General features: G+C 33.6%; 1 protein-coding gene across 3 annotated transcripts in view; it reads left to right on the forward strand.

Annotated features, from left to right (window-relative positions):
- The window catches only part of itprid2 (ITPR interacting domain containing 2), a 103,441-nt gene extending 84,830 nt beyond the window's left edge, over positions 1 to 18,611 (forward strand). For 2 of the 3 annotated variants that reach the window (XM_056465847.1, XM_056465849.1), the window contains 8 exons: positions 50 to 1,567; positions 4,868 to 4,942; positions 5,107 to 5,222; positions 8,729 to 8,876; positions 10,717 to 10,782; positions 10,880 to 11,275; positions 15,856 to 15,986; positions 17,710 to 18,611. In XM_056465847.1, coding sequence (XP_056321822.1) covers positions 50 to 1,567; positions 4,868 to 4,942; positions 5,107 to 5,222; positions 8,729 to 8,876; positions 10,717 to 10,782; positions 10,880 to 11,275; positions 15,856 to 15,963 — 2,427 coding nt within the window. In that variant the 3' untranslated portion in view covers positions 15,964 to 15,986; positions 17,710 to 18,611. The remainder of the gene's footprint in view (positions 1 to 49; positions 1,568 to 4,867; positions 4,943 to 5,106; positions 5,223 to 8,728; positions 8,877 to 10,716; positions 10,783 to 10,879; positions 11,276 to 15,855; positions 15,987 to 17,709) is intronic. The other variant, XM_056465848.1, reaches the window with a different exon arrangement.
- Positions 18,612 to 19,978: the final 1,367 nt, after the last annotated feature.

A 19,978-nucleotide genomic window follows, 5' to 3' on the forward strand; every position in this document is an offset into this window, starting at 1 on the left:
ATAGAAGTGAAACTTCTCTCTTGATTTTTTTATTTTTGTTTTTTATTAGGTACAAGAGAGCTCTGACAGCTGTGACAGTGAAACCACAGTAACATCGCATGCTGAAGTCAGCACACCCATAGCATTGGAACACCCCAAGTTTGACAGGTTCCCAAGTGAGGAAGTTCATCCTCAACCCTACAGAAGCACAACTACCCAATCTGCAACCAATCGAGAAGTCCATGACATCCCCAACCTCCAAATTCCCAATCCAAATTTGGATGAAATTAGCACCAATGGACTGCTCCTTTCTCCTGACTCTGATAGGGCATCTGTCATTGAGTCCGTTTCCACCATAGACTCTCAAGAAAGAAATACAAACATGATGGTAGATCATACAGCGAACTCCATACTGAAAGTAGCTCATGAGGGCAACCAACCTAGTTTGGACATAAATGAGAAGTCTCTTGGAGATCTACTTTCGCAAGACTCCTCCTCAGAGCTTCCAGAGTCTTCAGATCTTAAGCAGTGCCATCATACGACTCAAAGGAGGTCCATGGCACTCCACACAGGCCATCAAAGATCATCCTCAATGGAGGAAGAACGTCCTGGCCGAGTGTGGGTGAGGGATCGGGGCCTGCTGAGGGAAAGCTTGGAGAGGAATCCTTTAAGGAGATCCAGCTCCCTCCCCTTATCTTCTCTCAGCCCAGCTCGTGTGGTCACCTCCATGCGCATTCAGCTTGGAAAAGGTTCAGTGAAGCACTGTACCCCGCCATCATACACATACCGCTACGAGGAAGACAATTGCAGTGACCGAGAAGAAGTAGACTCCATCTTGGAGGAGGATGAAGTGGATTGTGCTGGTGTGCAATCTGCACTCTCGAACTCTGGATCAAGGATGAACAGAGGAACTTCACCACCACCTCCACCACGCCCTCTCAACATACCTCAACATCTGGCTCGTTCCTCCACCTCGCTTTATAGCGTTCCTGGTGACTGGCCGCACAGGCCTTTAGGCGAAGGTACAAACTGGAGCGCTAGTGTCCCAAACCTTTCTCATTTTCCAGCACCATCCCACTTTCCTCATCATCATGGGTCTTTCTACTCTCCGCAACACGGAGGGTCCTACAACTCCTCATGTCCAGCTAGGCCTCCCTTCCCACAGTACCAGAACTCACCTTGTCCTCCACCGCTTCACAGCAACATGTTTGTTCCACCACAGGGGGCACACTTTACACCTCAGAACAATATGCATTATGCTCACCCACACAGTGCTTCCTACAACCCATTCTATCCACCTAATAACGTTCCTCAAGAAACTCCCTATGACCCATCATTGAATATGCAAGGAAACCCATACCCAACGCATGTCCCTCTTGCGCAATCCCACAGTGCCCCCTACAGTCTGGGATACAATGGTTCACCTCATCACCCTGGCGCCGTTTACAGCCATCCGTATTATCCATCACCCCCCTACCCTTTCTCTTTAGGGACGCCTCCTGCCCCTACCCCTGCTATGGGCAGCACAGAGATGCAGCTCAGGAGGGTTCTACATGACATTCGTGGGACAATGCAGAACCTTGGTCAGGTGAGAGCTGTCAGAAATAATATACTATATATGTGATCTGTTGATATTTTTATGACTCTCCAAATTACCTCAGGCTATAATAATCGTGGTTATTAATGAGGCTATTTCTGGCATGCCCTTATTAGTAACTGTTACTAAGGCATTGTTGTTTGCACTGTTTGACTTACTGTTGTTGAGTTGAGTTGACATATTTGTGTGGGCTGGGCTGTTTCATGTTGTTTACAAACGATAGCGTCTCAAACAAGTCGAGACAAGAAGGTGAGAAGGAATGTTGTTAGGCACAAATTGCAAACACTGCTTAGTAAACATGATCATTTAATCATGAAAATTAATATTGCTATTGAAAAAAAATGTTGTTTATTTTTACAATAATCAGTGTGCAGTGTTTTGTTTTTATTTCAATAATTATACATTGTAAAGATATTTTTATAATATTTGTTTTGTTCATAAGAAAATTCCAATACTTTAAGTTATGCATATATCTTTAAAATAAAATATACAATCATAAATTTAGCACATGTATTGCATTCCATTATTCAAAAATGGTGGACCATAGTGTGTACTAGTGATTAAGTGCTAGTATTTAATGATAAAAACCGGTATGTAACAATATCTTCGTTGATAACTATTTTGCAAGAACTACTAGTAAATTGTATATACAATAATAGCAGTTAACTACTGTTATATAAAAATATGATGCTTAGTTTGGGATTTACACTAGTCAAACTGAATAGAATAGAATATATGAGCAATATCACACAAGTACCAGTGCGATATGGCTATATATCGGCACTGGTGGGAGGCGTGCACAGCCTCGTGCCTTAGTGTCCCACCAGTGACAATATACAGCCATATCGCACTGCTACGAGTGTGATATCGCGTTTATACAACAGTTCGACGGCATAATCGTGTTTATAAAAAAAGAAAATCAAACATGGAGAGTCTAAAAATCATTTTTTTTTGTTTTGAGGAACTACTTCCGCCATTCATTCACATCTGCAATTCACGTCAGAACAGCAGGAACCATTGCTACTTCACCAACTTCACTTTAGAGCTAGTGTTTGAATAATCTCTAAAGTGATGACAAAACAGGAGATTTGGCTGACATTTTAAGATTATCAGGCTGAACAGCATGAAATGCCATCAGTCTACAGAGATTTCCTAGTATTTCTCTTTTGCATTCAGGAGATCACAATAATAAACGCCCGAAGAAGCCAAAGCAAAGCAAACACTACCAGATTACTATGGTATAAATACGGCACTACAACATACAAAAGAGAGAGATTGACTTAGAAAGTCACTATTTTTGTAATAATTTGATCAGCTGTAGTTTGAAATTAGGCTGAGTTTTCACCTCTAAGAACTTGTGGTCTCTGGCGCCATCTTGTGGCAGAACGTCAACCATTTTTGCTCTGTTCAATATGGCAGGCTGATGGATGTCAACGTGCTGAATCTCTGAAATTATAAATATTTAAAATAGGCACTATCCTAATAAATAAACGACATAGTTGCAATCTAAACAATTACATTCTTTCCTGAAAATCTTCAAAAGTACATTGTTGTCAAACAGCAGCAATATTTGTCAAACTGTAGTGTGTCTATTGATTTGCTGCCACTCATGGGCGGAGTAATACAGAAGGGTGAAGAGGCTGTAGAGCGCTGTTATTACGGGAATATCGCATGGCTATCAGCCAATCAGATTTGAGAACCAGACAGAACTGTTGTATAAAATAGATTAAAAGTCTATTTGTAATTTGTTACTAGTAACGATTGTATACTTCTTACAATAGAATAGTTAAAAGGGACTATAGAAGTATTCAGTTGGGATGTCACGGTGGCGCATTGGGTAGCACGATCGCCTCACAGCAAGAAGGTCGCTGGTTCAAGCCCCGACTGGATCAGTTGGCATTTCTGTGTGGAGTTTACATGTTCTCCCCGTGTTGGCGTGAGTTTCCTTCAGGTGCTCCGGTTTCCCTCACAGTCCAAAGACATGCACTATAGGTTAAGCTAAATTGTCCGTAGTGTATGTGTGTGAATGCAAAAGTGTATAGGTGTTTCCCAGGGTTGTGTTGCGGCTGGAAGGGCATCTGCTGTAAAACATTTGCTGGATAACTTTTTTTTGTTGTTGTTTTTTTCCCAAAATATATTTATTGGGTTGTGTTTGAACTATAGAACAAAATACTTAATAAATAAATAAAAATAAATAAATAAATAAAAATAAAAAGTGAAAAGACAAATAGTTAAAAATATGAAAATAAATATGTAAATAAATTACATAAATTCAAATGATAACAGTACATCATTAAAAATAAATAAATAATACCAATTTTCAGTGCGTTTTTGTATCTTGTGTTTTACAGCTTTCCAGTGTTAAATTTGTTAATTGTTGCTGAAATATAAGACATCTGAACAATACAAAAAGACACCAATAAGGGTTTGAAAGCTCAAACATCAAAAAATGTTGCATGGTCCACCTGGTATATGCTGGATAAGTTGGCAGTTCATTCCGCGGTGGCGACCCCTGATTAATAAAGGGACTAATAAGGGACTTTGTCTAAGCTGAAAAGAAAATGAATGATTTTACACAGTTAAATGCAAAATGATTAGACCTCCTGGGAATTTTTTTGTCTTTTCAAATATTTCTCAAGTGATGTTTAACACCACAATGAAACTTTCACAGTATTTCCTATTAGATATGTTTTTTTGTTTTGGAGAAAAAAAATATTTCTTATTTATTTTCAGTTTGGCTGGAATAAAATCAATTTAAATTTTTTTTTAAAACCTTTTAAGGTCAATATTATTCGCCCTCTTAATTTTTTTTTGGTTGATTTAACTACAGAACAAACCACTGTTGTCCAATGACTTTCTTAACATGTCTAGTTAACCTAATTAACCTAGTTAACCTACCCACTTTGAGGTGAAAACTAGTACCTCGCAAAATAACAAGAAAACTATTATGTACTCTCATCATGGCAAAGACTAAATGAATCAGTTATTGCAAATTAGCTATTAAAACTAGTATGTTTTTAAAAAGTGATTGATCAAAACTGGAAAAATATTTGGAAATTTCACAGGAGGCCTAATAATATTAACTTCAACTATCTATAGCCCTTAAATTGTAATAACTGTTTTGTCAGTGCATAAAACAGAACAAGGAAGCGTGATCCGGTTTCTTGTGAATTCCTCCCTCAATGCAAATAATCAGCCGAGTCAGCATGCAGCATTATCCTGTGCTCGGTTTAGACATGCTTTTCCTGTGTGACTCATAAGTCATAACTGATCTGTGGTTTTTGTTGGCAGAGCTCATCCGTGCATGGAGGAGACACACCCATGGACAGGATCAGCACACCGCGCTCCGTCCAACCGCTTTACGAGGTACATCATTTCCCAAAGAGGAAGCAGTCACATGCTAGCTTGATTTTCATAACTCTGAGTTGCATCAGTAAGAGACTCTTACAAAACACAGATGAGCATGTAGGTTGTGCAAGAGTTTTTATGGATGATTGGTAATCTGGTATTTATGTCCCTGCCGACTGCAGGAGCTCCAGATGCGGCGCAGGAGTCTGAATGTCTTCCGGACTCAGATGATGGATCTTGAACTGGCCCTCATGAGACAGCAGTCTTTGGTCTATCAGCATCTCAGCCCAGAAGAGAGGTCAGAAGCTCATAGTTTTCACAATCACTAGGAACAACCGGGTTAAGGATTCAGCCTCCAGCTCATTTGCCCAAATCTCACATAAAGTAACTAGTCATTATCTAGTCACTGTTCGGTATGTGTGTGTACCGAACACTTTTTTTTTAAAAACATTTGACTGGAAAGTGAGTGTTTGGAGTGTTTTGGTATCTGGATTATGTGATCCTACAATATGGATATCTGCCGGCTGCAGCACTTTCTCGTAAGGCTGATTTATACTTCTGCATAGAGGGATCGCCTTGATCCATAGTGCCTGCCTTGCACGTAGTCGTGCATTTATACTTGAGCGCTGTTTGTATTGGTCTGCAACACTTCCGAAACGTTAGCTGGCAGTAGGCTTTTTATGTTTATCTGTGTCGAGTGTCTTCGCGGGTGTTTTGTTTTTTCTGAGAGCTACCTTAATGTACAAGTAGCTAAAACTTGTGCTAAAAGGGGGCTAATAATATTGACCTTAAAATAGGTTTCAAAATATTTCAACATGCTTTTATTCTAGGCGAAATAAAACAAATACGATTTTCTCCAGAAGAAAAAATATTATAGGAAATACTGTGAAAAATTCCTGAATCTGTTAAACATCATTTGGGAAATATATATAAAAAAATTATAATAATAAATAAATAATAATTCACTGGAGGGCTAATGATTTTGACTTCAACTTTAATCGTTTTGAATAATCATGCTTACTATCAGACCAAAATAATCGTGATTATGATTTTTTTCAATAATTGAGCAGCCCTAGTCACACCTCTATTAGCTGTTTTCATTCAACTGTTTTATGCACATTTTGAATTATTGCATGAAAGAGTTATTAATGGAAAAAGGCATTTTGAAAATGACATAAAAAATATATTTCCCCAAGTTTGAGAAATAAAACTGCATAAACTATAATGGAAACAGATTAACAAATATATTCCAGTATGCACATCAAAAAAGTCATCTGATTTAGTTTTAACATATGATAACAAATATGGGAAAGCATTAAAGGACAAATCAGCAGACCGACCACATTGTAATATATTTTACATGTTGTTTTGGTTCATTCTAAAGTCCATTAGCCAAAGTCTGTCATCAAAGTGGTTCAGTGTTATTACCTGCAGAACCGCAACTCCCACAGAAGCATCTCACACCTCCAAAAGCCACCGCATGTTCATTGCATTTCATCTTCTGAGGTGAAAGTAATTTATTATGTAAGAAAAAGGCCCACAGTGGCTTCTCCTTTTTGGTTTTTGGCGCTAGTTTAGTGGGAAGTGAAGATTTTGTTATTTTTGTCACATTGGATGGAAACGGTACTTTATTTGCAAATGTTTCATGCTAAATTCCAGTTTTTCATATAGGTCTAATTTGCATCTTTGGAGGTAAACATAACTATTGAGATATTCTGGTCTGAAAAGACAAAAACTACTGCTTGTAGCATGCATTGGGGATTTTTAAAAATGCGGTCTGAGGACCAGCAGGGGGCCACAGTGAGTTTTGGCAAAAATGTATTAAAATGTATGAATGGCTTTACTATCCATCACAGTTTATTTTATTTACTTTTTGTTTCATAATAATACTGTTTTACTTTAATTTCTTTTTACACTGAATGCCTGTACAAAATCTGCAGAAAGATGCCGGATGTTGCAATAAATGAATCACCTAACAAAGAGCCCTAAAATGTGCAAACAAATCATAGAGGCTAATGATTTGTAAACACATTAGAGTGATTTCTGACGAAACATGTGACACTGAAGAGTGGAATAAAATGCAGGAAATTAAGCTCTGCCACAACATGAATACATTTAAACTAAACTAAAACAATAAATAAAAATAAATCAATTAATATTTTAAGTTGTAATAAAATTTCATAATTTATGATAAAATTAAAATAATAAAATTAAAATAATAAAACAAAATAAAATAAAATAATAAATAAGAATAAATCAATCAATATCTTAAGTTGTAATAATATTTTATAATTTACAAGAAAAAATAATTCAAAAAATTTTATATGAATAAAACAATAATAAATTTAAATAATAAATAAAAATAAATCAATCAGTTTTTTAAGTTGTAATATTTAATAATTTATGATCAAATTAAAATAATAAAACAAAATCAAATAAAGTCAAATGATAAATAAAAACAAATTAATCAATATTTTAAGTTGTAATAATATTACATACATTTTTTGAAAAAATTAATACAAAAAAATAAATAAATGAAACAATAATAAATTTAAATCATAAATAAAAATAAATCAAATAATATTTTAAGTTGTAATCATATTTCATAATTTATAATAAAAATAATACATTACTATAAAATAAGTAAAACAGTAATAAAATAAATCAATTCATATTTTAAGTTGTAATGATATTTCACAATTCATAATAAAATAAAAATACCATTTATGAAATGAAACAATAAGTAATAAAATATAAATAATTAAAAATGAAATAAGTAATAATAAATAAAACAATAATAAATCTAAATAAATCAATTCAAATTTTTATTTGTAACAATAGTTCATAATTCATTATAAAAAATACCATTAATAAAATTAAATAATAAATAAAAATAAAATAATTAATATTTCAAGTTTTAATGACGTTTCATAATTTATAATAAAATAGAAATATTAAAAATAATAAAATTTTATTTAAATAAATGACAAATAATGAAATAAATAAAAATAAATAAATTAATTAAATAATGTTTGAAGTTGTAATAATATTTCATAATTTATAATAAAAATAATGCCATAAAATAAAACGATAATAATAAAAAAAATTAAACAAATCAATTAATATTTAATTTATAATAATATTTCGTAATTTATAATAAATGAAAATACCATGAATAAAATTCAAATAAATAATACATTATAATAATATTAATAAATAATAAATAAAAATAAATTCTTTAATATTTTAAGTTGTAATAATGTTTTATAATGTATATTTACATTTAATTTTTATAATATTTCAACATTTTCAAAATTAATTTTCTGAACCACTGCATGTTTGTACATCGTAAGAGTACTTAAATATCCAAGAAGCAAAAAAGAAACGTTAAACAACTAAAATATGTCAATAAGCATACCAATTACTTATTGCTTTTTAAATGTAAATTCAAAAAGTCATACACAGTATATGCAGTGAAGTGCTTACACAACCACTCGTGACCTTAACATAATAACAATAAAGTAATATATATTAATAACAATAAGAATCTAAATTACGGAGAATTAGAAGTTATTCAATAGAAAATAAAAGCAAATCTAAAATATTTAAAGTGTCATGGCTGTAGAAAAAATGTACAAAGTATACAAAATATAAAAGAGAAACATAACAAATATACTAAATATAATGACCACCACATTGTTATTGGCTGCTAATTTTGTTCAGTTACTGGTTTTCGGCATCAAATCCAAACTGTGAGTGACTTGCACTTTAAGTGATGTTGTATTGTTGTTTGTGATGCTACAGGCGGGAGGCAGAGCAGCTTCAGACGCTGCGGACTGCAGTCAGGCAGGAGCTGCAGGAGCTGGAGCTGCAGTTGGAGGATCGGCTGCTGTCTATCAATGAACAGATGCGCAGCAGCTCGCAGCACATTGGCCTCTACCGACACCACATGGTCAGTGGATGCTACTGCAGTTGCCTTATTATCAATGATGCTGTGTTATTATAGACTTATGCTACTTAAAATACTTAGTGTGTGTCGATTAGCAGGTGCGACAAAAAGATGCCATTTATTATTACAATGTCTGAGGACTAGACATATAAATGTAAATTCCAGTCAGCATGATGTTTTTAAAACCATAAGCAGATATTAATGTGTTAAAATGTTAGCTATATATTCAACAAAATCAGCTATATGCATCTGTTAGCAGGTACTGCAAAGCATATTTCTTATTTCTTATTATAATGTCTGAGGACTAGAAATATAAATGTGAATTCCAGTGAGCATGATGTTTTTAAAACCACAAGCGGATATAAATTTTTGCTAAATATTCAACAAAATAACTTTGTATTGTGTGTTTATATATATATACATACATACATACACACACGCACACGCACACACAGTGGAAATCAGAATTATTAGCCCCCCTTTTAATTTTTTCTTTTCTTTTTTTAATATTTCCCAAATGATGTTTAACAGAGCAAGGAAGTTTTCACAGTATGTCTGATAACATTCTTTCTCCTGGAGAAAATCTTATTTGTTTTATTTCAGCAAAAATAAAAGTAGTTTTCAATTTTTATGAAACATTTTAAGGTCAAAATTATTAGCCCCTTTAAGCTATATATTTTTTTGATAGTCTACAGGACAAACCGTAGTTATATAATCACTTGCCTAATTACCCTAACCTGCCTAGTTAGCCTAATTAACCTAGTTAAGCCTTTAAATGTCACTTTAAGCTGTATAGAAGTATCTTGAAAAATATATAGTCAAATATTATTTACTGTCATCATGGCAAAGATAAAATAAATCAGTTATTAGAAATGAGTTATTAAAACTATTATATTTAGAAATTTGTTGAAAAAAAATCTTCTCCGTTAAACAGAAATTGGGGACAAAAATAAATAGGGAGGCTAATAATTCAGGGGGGCTAATAATTCTGACTTCAAGTGTGTGTGTGTGTGTGTGTGTGTGTGTGTGTGTGTGTGTGTGTGTGTGTGTGTGTGTGTGTGTGTGTGTGTGTGTGTGTGTGTGTGTGTGTGTGTGTGTGTGTGTGTGTGTGTATATATATATATATGTATATATGTATGTATGTATGTATGTATGTGTGTGTGTGTGTGTGTGTATAATTATATATATAATTATTGATATTATTATTTATTATTATTTTTTTTATTTATTTATTAATTTTTTTACATTTTATATGAAGTAAAATGTATCAGTTTAAACAAAATATTAAGTAGTATGTTTGTCTTCTAAGCATACAAATCTAAGCATAAAAATGTATTTAAAATCTTACCGACTCTAAACTTTTGAACAGTAGTTTGATTTTGTTTTGGGATGCACTAAAATGAAAATTCTGGACCCAAACCAAAATTCTAGATGCACTTAACCTACAACTAAGAGCAAAAATTATTAATTATTTTGTTTAATAATATGAAGTAATTATTTTTAGACCTTTTTAAATTTAACTTAATGACTGAACGATTTGAGAGGCGTCATTTTACTGGCGTTGCATATATATATATATAATATTGTTGCCTAATTACCTTAACTTCCTTAACTAACCTAATTAAGCCTTTAAATGTCACTGTAACCTGAATAGTAGCATCTTGAAAAATATTTAGTCAAATATTATTTACTGCCATCATGACAAAGATAAAAGAAATCAGTTATTAAAATTATTATGTTTAGAAATGTGTTAAAAAATACTTCTTTCCATGAAACAGAAACTGGGGGAAAATATATACAGATAAATATACATAATTCTGACTGTATACTGTATATATTGTAGGGCATTTATAGAGGTCACAGCATGGAAAGCCTGTCTAATTCTTCAGCACTGCGGGCCATGGAGCCGGTGAGTGGATTATTCTCATGTTTCATGCTCTTATATCACATATCATCAGCATCACCTACTCTCAATTTACACTCTCACTTTAAATCCCAATCTACAGGTGACGGATCTTCTGAAGGAGCAATTGTACCTTCAGTCTGAGCTGGCATATGAGGCTGCAACTCCCAGTTCAGGCCGTTCATCGAGGGCATCCAGTCCTGCCAGATTCAACCGAACACTCGAGTCTAGCTCTCCTTCCCCACAGAGAGCCAGCGTTTACCGGGCCACCCTCAACCTTATGCCCACCCTTCCTCCACGGCCGGGGATGGAGGCTCCTCGGGATGTTTCTTCTGAGAGGATGGAGTCAAACCTGACACCCACTTCTCTGGAAATCAGCAGAGATGAGGACGAGGTGTCACTGGATGGTCACGGGAGCGGGACGGCTGAGGATTGCAGTTCTACAGAGTGGAGGAGTAGAAGTAGAGGGAATGGAGACCTGCAGCATCTCATACAGGAGGTGAGAGGTCCTTCCACTAACATGGAAGTCATCAAATTTTGGGTAAACTTCTATTGAAGGACCCTATGATTTCTGCGATTAGAAAAATCTAGATCAGAAATATGTTTATTGCCAGGTCCTGTATATATGCATGTATAATAAAAATGTCTGGGAGAGTTGATGCTTGACAAAGACAACAGAAAATCAAGAATATTTATTAGATGATAAACTGTGCTGGACAAACATTAATAGCGATTAATCACATCAAAAATAAAAGTTTGTTTTGTGTGTACAGTGAATATATAAATTCACAATTATGAATGTATAAATACACACATGCATGCTTATATTTGTAACCACATGGGGGTCAGGTGACAACGGAGTGCGGATACACATACAGGTTTGATTAACAATCATAGTCAGACAGGCAATGGTCAAAGACAGGGACTTTACCACTGCACACACTTTGTAACATTTTATTTATCAAGTTTAAGAGTCTCCTTAACGCTTACGTTTATTTAATTATTAAGAGATCAGATATTTTGTTTAAATATTTTTGTTTTTGACTATTAAAACTATTTGCCTGTCCGCGCCAATAGCCTAGTGGTTAGGTGCGCCGACATAAAGCACCATGGTGCTCAAGGCGACCTGAGTTCAATTCCCGGCTCGAGGTCCTTTGCCGACCCTTCCCCTCTCTCTGCATCCAATACTTTCCTGTCTGTAACCTTAACTGTCCTATTCAAATTAAAGGTAAACCCCCCCTAAAAAATAATTATAAAAAAAAAAAAAATTAGCCTTAGTAATGTTGGTAAATTAAAATAAAGTAGTTAAATAAATTTAAAAAACCTAATATTCCTAAATGGATTGTTAAAAAAAATATTCAATAATTATCGATATTGAATGATATGAAACATGATAACGTGATGATTTTTATTTTTTATATCGCCCAACCCTAGTCTAGAAATTATGCTGCACTAACCTCCAGGAAACAAAAGCAACATCTGTTTTGAGCCCATTTTTGAGAGAAAGTGGAAAAAACACGTTTGATGTTTTTGGCACCATTTGAGCAAGTTCTCTGTAGCCATAATGTTTTGTTATTTTGTGGTGTGTGTGTGTGTGAGTATTGATTGATGGATTTGCTCATGAAGTATCACACATCATTTTATTCTGTCATGATGGACCAGCAATTCTGATGCATCTGAAGGGAAACTTGGACTATGTTCATTGCTTAGTCGTCTGTAAATGCGGTAAATTCAGGGAGTGACGCAACAGCCTGGCAAACCCTGATGTTCCTCATCTGCGTCTCAATATGTATTTGACACTTCACAGTACTGCCAGTTCTTGGGGTTTCATGTATGGAGAAACTGCAAAAAAAAAAAAAACTTGTTTAACTTTGACATCTTTGTCCTTGATGCTGTATGACAAGTTTATACATATCTGTTCACAAAAACAGTGCTGCCGGGTAACAAAAAATTGTAACCTAACTATGCTTCACTGTAGTAGGATAATAGTTTAGTGTTCTCAGATTAAAATAAGTTGAAGTGAAATTATCCAGAAAGATTGTCACATTTGAGTCACACTAGGTCAAAACTGCATTAGGGAAAGGAACACACACACACACACACACACACACACACACACACACACACACACACACACACACACAAATTTGTTTTTGTGGATTTTGGGTACATTCCATAAAGGTTTACATTGATTTAATAATATATATTTTCATACTATATTTCTAGCACCCTACTCCAACCCTATCTTTTAAGCCAATCCTTAGAGGAAACTGTGTACATTTTTACTTTCTAAAAAACAAGAATTGTATGATTTACTGTTTGATTTATTCCTCCACATTAAAGAAATTATATTATATAATAAGTTGCTTTGGAATGCAAGTTTCAGCACATTTAAAAACAAAAATTCCAATACTTTCATCGAAATAAACAGATTCATGTAAATTATTTAAAGATTTGAGTCCCTGCACACCATTTATGTTTTCTTACTGCATGTTTAGTGTTATTTAATGCAGTCTAACATATCTTTATATGCATATCCTATAGATTAAAGACATTATATTATATAATAAGTTGATTTTGAATGCAAGTTGCAACACAATTAAAAAAACTCAAATTTAGTGTTATTCTCCTGCCTTTAATGCAATCTAACATAACTTTATATTGTATGTATTCTCCTCCAGATTAAAAATATATATATTATTTTATAATAATATGTAATAATACGTATGGTTCCTGCATATTTAGTGTTATTCTCCTGCCTTTAATGCAATCTAACATAACTTTATATTGTATGTATCCTCCTCCAGATTAAAAATATATATTTTATAATAATAATTTATATGGTACCTGCATATTTAGTGTTATTTTCCTGCCTTTAATGCAACCTAATGTAAGTTAATATGGTTATCCTATTGTAGATTAAAGAAATTCTACTATATAATAAGTTGCTTTGGAATGCAAGTTGCAACGCAATTAAAAAACTAAAATTCTCAACACTTTCATTGAGATTTGAGTCCCTGTGGAGCATTTTACGTATTCTTACTGCATATTTAGTGTTATTCTCCTGCCTTTAATGTAGTCTAACATAACTTTACATTATATCCATCCTCCTACAGAATAAAGACATTATATAATATGATAAATTACTTTGGAATGCATGTTGCTGCACAATTTAAAAAAAAAAAAAAACCTATCATTGAAAAAAACAGATTTAGATAAATTATTCAAAGATTTGAGTCCCTGCACACCATTTATGTTTTCTTACTGCATATTTAGTGTTATTTAATGCAGTCTAACATATCTTTATATGCATATCCTATAGATTAAAGAAATTATATTATATAATAAGTTGCTTTTGAATGCAAGTTGCAACACAATTAAAAAAACTCAAATTTAGTGTTATTTTCCTGCCTTTAATGCAATCTAACATAGCTTTATATTGTATGTATTCTCCTCCAGATTAAAAAATATATATTATTTTATAATAATATGTAATAATACGTATGGTTCCTGCATATTTAGTGTTATTTTCCTGCCTTTAATGCAATCTAATGTAACTTTATATGCGTATCCTATTGTAGATTAAAGAAATTCTACTATATAATAAGTTGCTTTGGAATGCAAGTTGCAACACAATTAAAAAACTAAAATTCTCAACACTTTCATTGACATTTGAGTCTCTGTGGAGCATTTTACGTATTCTTACTGCATATTTAGTGTTATTCTCCTGCCTTTAATGTAGTCTAACATAACTTTACATTATATCCATCCTCCTACAGAATAAAGACATTATATAATATGATAAATTACTTTGGAATGCATGTTGCTGCACAATTAAAAAAAAAAAAAAAAAAAAACTTTCATTGAAAAAAACAGATTTAGATAAATTATTCAAAGATTTGAGTCCCTGCACACCATTTATGTTTTCTTACTGCATATTTAGTGTTATTTAATGCAGTCTAACATATCTTTATATGCATATCCTATAGATTAAAGAAATTATATTATATAATAAGTTGCTTTTGAATGCAAGTTGCAACACAATTAAAAAAAACTCAAATTTATTGTTATTTTCCTGCCTTTAATGCAATCTAACATAACTTTATATTGTATGCATTCTCCTCCAGATTAAAAAAAAAAATATATATATATATATATATATATATATATATATATATATATATATATATATTATATTATAATAATATGTAATAATACGGATTGTTCCTGCATATTTAGTGTTATTTTCCTGCCTTTAATGCAATCTAACATAACTTTATATTGTATGTATTCTCCTCCAGATTAAAAAATATATATTATTTTATAATAATATGTAATAATACGTATGGTTCCTGCATATTTAGTGTTATTTTCCTGCCTTTAATGCAATCTAATGTAACTTTATATGCGTATCCTATTGTAGATTAAAGAACTTCTACTCTATAATAAGTTGCTTTGGAATGCAAGTTGCAACACAATTAAAAAACTAAAATTCTCAACACTTTCATTGAGATTTGAGTCCCTGTGGAGCATTTTGAGTCTTCTTACTGCATATTTAGTGTTATTCTCCTGCCTTTAATGTAGTCTAACATAACTTTACATTATATCCATCCTCCTACAGAATAAAGACATTATATAATATAATAAATTACTTTAGAATGCATGTTGCTGCACAATTAAAAAAAAAAAAAAAAACCTTTCATTGAAAAAAACAGATTTAGATAAATTATTCAAAGATTTGAGTCCCTGCGGCGCATTTTGAGTCTTCTTACTGCACCTTTAGTGTTAGTGTTAGTCTCCTGCCCTCTTTAATGTGGTCTAACATAACTTTACATTGTATGTATCCTCCTCCAGATTAAATAAGTCATATTAAATAACAAGTAACTTTCAAATGATGCAAGTTTTAGCACATTAAAAAAAATCTCACCACGTTTATCAAAATAAACAGATTCAAATCAATTATTCAATGATTTGAGTCCCTGCACAGCATTTTACATCTTCTTCCTGCATATTTAGTGTTATTCTCTTGCCTTTAATGCAATCTAACATAACTTTACTATTGTATGTATCCTCCTGCAGATTAAAGAAAGCATCGCACATGAAATCCGGCAGGAGATCGTGAATGAGCTTCTGGCTGCCGTGTCGCCACACAGATCTCCTCTTCCAGCAAGGCAGCCCCCTGTGTGAGCAGCTTATAACAGAGGATGGAGGTTGGTTTTGATGGATCACATTAGGCTGGGTACAAATCTGTTAAGTGCTTGAAAACCGTTTGTCTAACAGGTAACGGGAAGAGATATACTTCCCTCTCTTAGGCATGATTTGTTTGGTTTGTATATCGGTTTTGCAGTAAGTAGCCCGCATGAAATATAAAGCAGCGACTGCAGTGTGTAAATGTTTCATATAACGTAATATCTTATGCTGTTTTATGTCTACATATCAATTCAGAAACTGCACTGAATATTAAAGGGGGGAAAACACTGCAGAAAGATTACTTCCTGTAAAGCCTGTATTTAAAATGCAGTATAAGGATAATGTACTGTATCATCCTGTTACTATAATCGTAACAATACTGAAGATAATTGTATCCATTTACATTATAATGGATTGTATTTCTAATCTTTTGGTTTCCTAGGTTTTAAATCTTAACATTGTTTTCATAAGATCTGAACTACATTTGGCTTTATTTTATTGTTTAAAGTGACAAAAACAAAGCTGTCTTTATATATATATATATATATATATATATATATATATATATATATATATATATATATATATATATATATATACATATATATATATATATATATATATACATATATATATACATACATATATATATATATACATACATATATATATACATATATATATATATATATATATATATATATATATATATATATATATATATATATATATATATATATATATATATATATATATATATATATATATACATAAATACATACATATATATATATATACATAAATACATACATATACATACATATACATATATACACATATACATATACATATATATGTATGCGTGTGTGTGTGTGTGTGTGTATTCCTGATCGGGAGGTAATGTCCGATTCCAATAGTCTGAAACCGCATGATTTGGCCCAATTTCCGATCTCGTGATCAGATCTGGACGTCCCTGGATATTAGCTTGTTTATTTGTAATTATAAAGTATAGTCTTATTCTGCATCCCTAATCCTACCCAAAACCTAAAGCCAACTTCTACCTTACTAAATATTAATAAACAGCTCATTAGTAGTTTGTAAAGCTAGTGGTGTTAGTTAATGTTTTTATTACCTTAAAGTGTTACCAAAAGTTTTACAATGTGCTTCTATTATGGTAATGTTTGGGGACAAATTCTCACTAATTCAGTATTATTCTCCATAGGGTCTATTTATTAGTTGCATGTAATGCCTTTTCGCTTTCGTTTTTGGATGAAATTGTTACCAGTACCGAGCCAGGTCAGTACCTGGATGGGAGACCACATGGTAAAACTAGTATAGTGAAGGGGACACCATACTGTCAGTGAGCGCCTTCTTTTGGATGAGTCGTTAAATTCAATAACCATGGTGTCCTGGCCAAAATTCTCTCCATCAGCCAGATCATGGCCTCTCAATCATCCCGATCCACCGAATTGGCTCTATCACTGTCTCTCCACTTCAGCAATAGCTGATGTGTGATGACCGCACTACTGTGGCTGCCGTCACATCATGCAAGTGTATGCTGCAAACTGGTGGTGGTGTGGAGAGACCCCCCCTCATAATTGTGATGCCCACACATGATAAATGTGCTATATTAATACACATTACGTTGCATTAGCCAGCCTCTCCAAATGGTCCTGAGTGCATGTTTGTTTCTCGCACAAACTAATCAGTTTTGTTTAATCGATATCACTTTGCTTCCTCCAGCAGGTGAAGACGAAGAAAATCCTGTGAAATAGTCACAACGAACACTGGTTAAAGCTTTGCACTGAGAACGGCCCAGCACCTCTTTCTGGTTCTGCCTGTGAAGCCCTTCCAGACTCCACCGCTTCAGGGAATCTGCGTAAAACCAATCCAGATCGATTGACGGTTGAGATCGTCCAATTCCACTAAAAGGGCACACGGCTTACTGTGGTATCTGTCTGGTACATATTATGGAAATGTAATGAATCTTTTGGGATGTATTTAAGTATGTGATGCAGGTCTTGTCGAATGTTTGCAGACTTGTTTGGTGATTAAAAGTTTTCTGTGTGAGTCCGTCTTTGTCTGTCTAGGACAAAATGTCTACTGTAATCAGATTTGTTTTCTAATTCAGCCTCTGTGAGGAACTAACTGTGCAATACATTTAACTTTTTCTCTCTTTCTCTCTCTCTCTATCAAACTTGAACTTACCAATCACAACTACTGTTCTACCCAAAATGCACACAGCTGTCTTCATTTCCTGTTGATGGTCTTTCACATACTGTATGTGTAGATGAGACACTTAAAAGCACATTCATAAACATTTGTCCTGTGAGAAGAAAAAGCACTAATTTCTCTGTATATATAAACATATTTACACACACACACTAGCTAGCACGCCTTTAATAGATATTGTTATTCTTATAAACAGCAGTGGATGGTCTGTCAGAGCTACTGTCTTCTGATGAGGATTTAAAGCGTTTGACTTGATTTTCCTCAGTGTGAATGATTTTTTTATGTCTGAGCTGTAATGAATTGTAATACTAATTGATTTATGCGACTAAGGGGATGTGTTCCTTTTTCGCCTGGGATGCATGAGGGATGATCTTTAATGCAAATCATTAATAAAGATTTATTTATTTTGTTCATCACTTGTCGAGTCTTTGATTCGTTGCCACGTACAGTTGAAGACAAAATGGTTAAAAATGTTCTTTGTTTTTAACAGCAAGTTTTTTTTTGGTCTTTAAAGTTTTTTATTGAGATATTCTTTGCAGCATTACAGAAAATATAACATCTTAGTTTTTTTTTTTTTTCTTTTTACAAAAAAGAATTTGGCAACCCAGGCTCATTCTGAAAACATACTTCCATGGACGTTCCCGGAGACTGCGAAATACGTCCCGGCAGCACGTTTTTCTACAGTTTTTGTTTTAGCGAATCCGCCAGAGGTCGTCGTGTACGCTTTTCGAGATCTCAAATTTCCCTCGCGAGTGCCATTCGCGCCTGCTGTTCTTGCGTAAACCCACCAGAGGCCACTGTCGACTCACTTTTGGACAGACTTTCTGACTGACTGAGCGAACGATCGGCTGACTCACCCTCCCCCTTCCCTAAACCCAACCAATTTTATCGATTGATTCGCCCACCCGCTTCCCTAAACCCAACCAACACGTTTCAAAAGCAATCCAAAAAAATAAAAGCCCTCGGCTACGTTTTCACAATGAGCCTGTGTTGGAATTTGACAAATTAAATAATACACCAAAAAAAAAATAAGGTGGATAAGTAATTAGAAAAGACCCAGAATACACTTTTCAAAAAACATAAAACGTCTAAGCCCTAAAACCCACCCCACCCCTGGGACTAAAGCTTATGCAGTACTGTTGGTGTGACATTCACTATTTGGGTATTCAACCTACGCTTTCAAAATAGAGGAGACCAAATCTTGTCAATTTTTTTTCAATTTCTTTGCCATAAGAAATCTGATACTTTCCAAAAGTGCGAATTTTGTTAATTCTTCCTGCCAAGATCTAAATGATGGGGATTCTGGTGATTTCCAAAACCTTAGCACCAGCTTCTTTGCCACAAAAAGACAATAGTTGTTTTTGGGAGTCCTGAAGTGACCTAGTTTTGTTTGAAATTCCGAATTTGACCAAAAGTGGGTCGAAAACTAATTCCCAGTGTAAAATTTTAGATAGAGTTATAAATATTTCAGCCCAGAATGGGATCAATTTAGAACACAGAGCATAACTATGTAAGGAAGTGGCTAAGTCTGTCTTGCATTTATCACAGATGGGAGAGGTTTTAGGAAAAAGTTGATGTACTGTTGTCTTGGTATAATATAGCTGGTGTATAATTTTAAACTGAATCATCAGTTCACAACTCCAGACTTATCTCATCTCCCAGTTTCTGCTCACATTGTGATATTAGGCTCTCCATAAGAGGCAGTTTCTTTGATAACAGTGAGTTATAAATGACTGAAATCGCATGGCAGACCTCGCCTCCAAGCTCTAATAGGTCATCC

The sequence above is a fragment of the Danio aesculapii genome, chromosome 9 (genome assembly GCF_903798145.1).
Source record: "Danio aesculapii chromosome 9, fDanAes4.1, whole genome shotgun sequence".
Classification (NCBI taxonomy): Eukaryota; Metazoa; Chordata; class Actinopteri; order Cypriniformes; family Danionidae; genus Danio; species Danio aesculapii.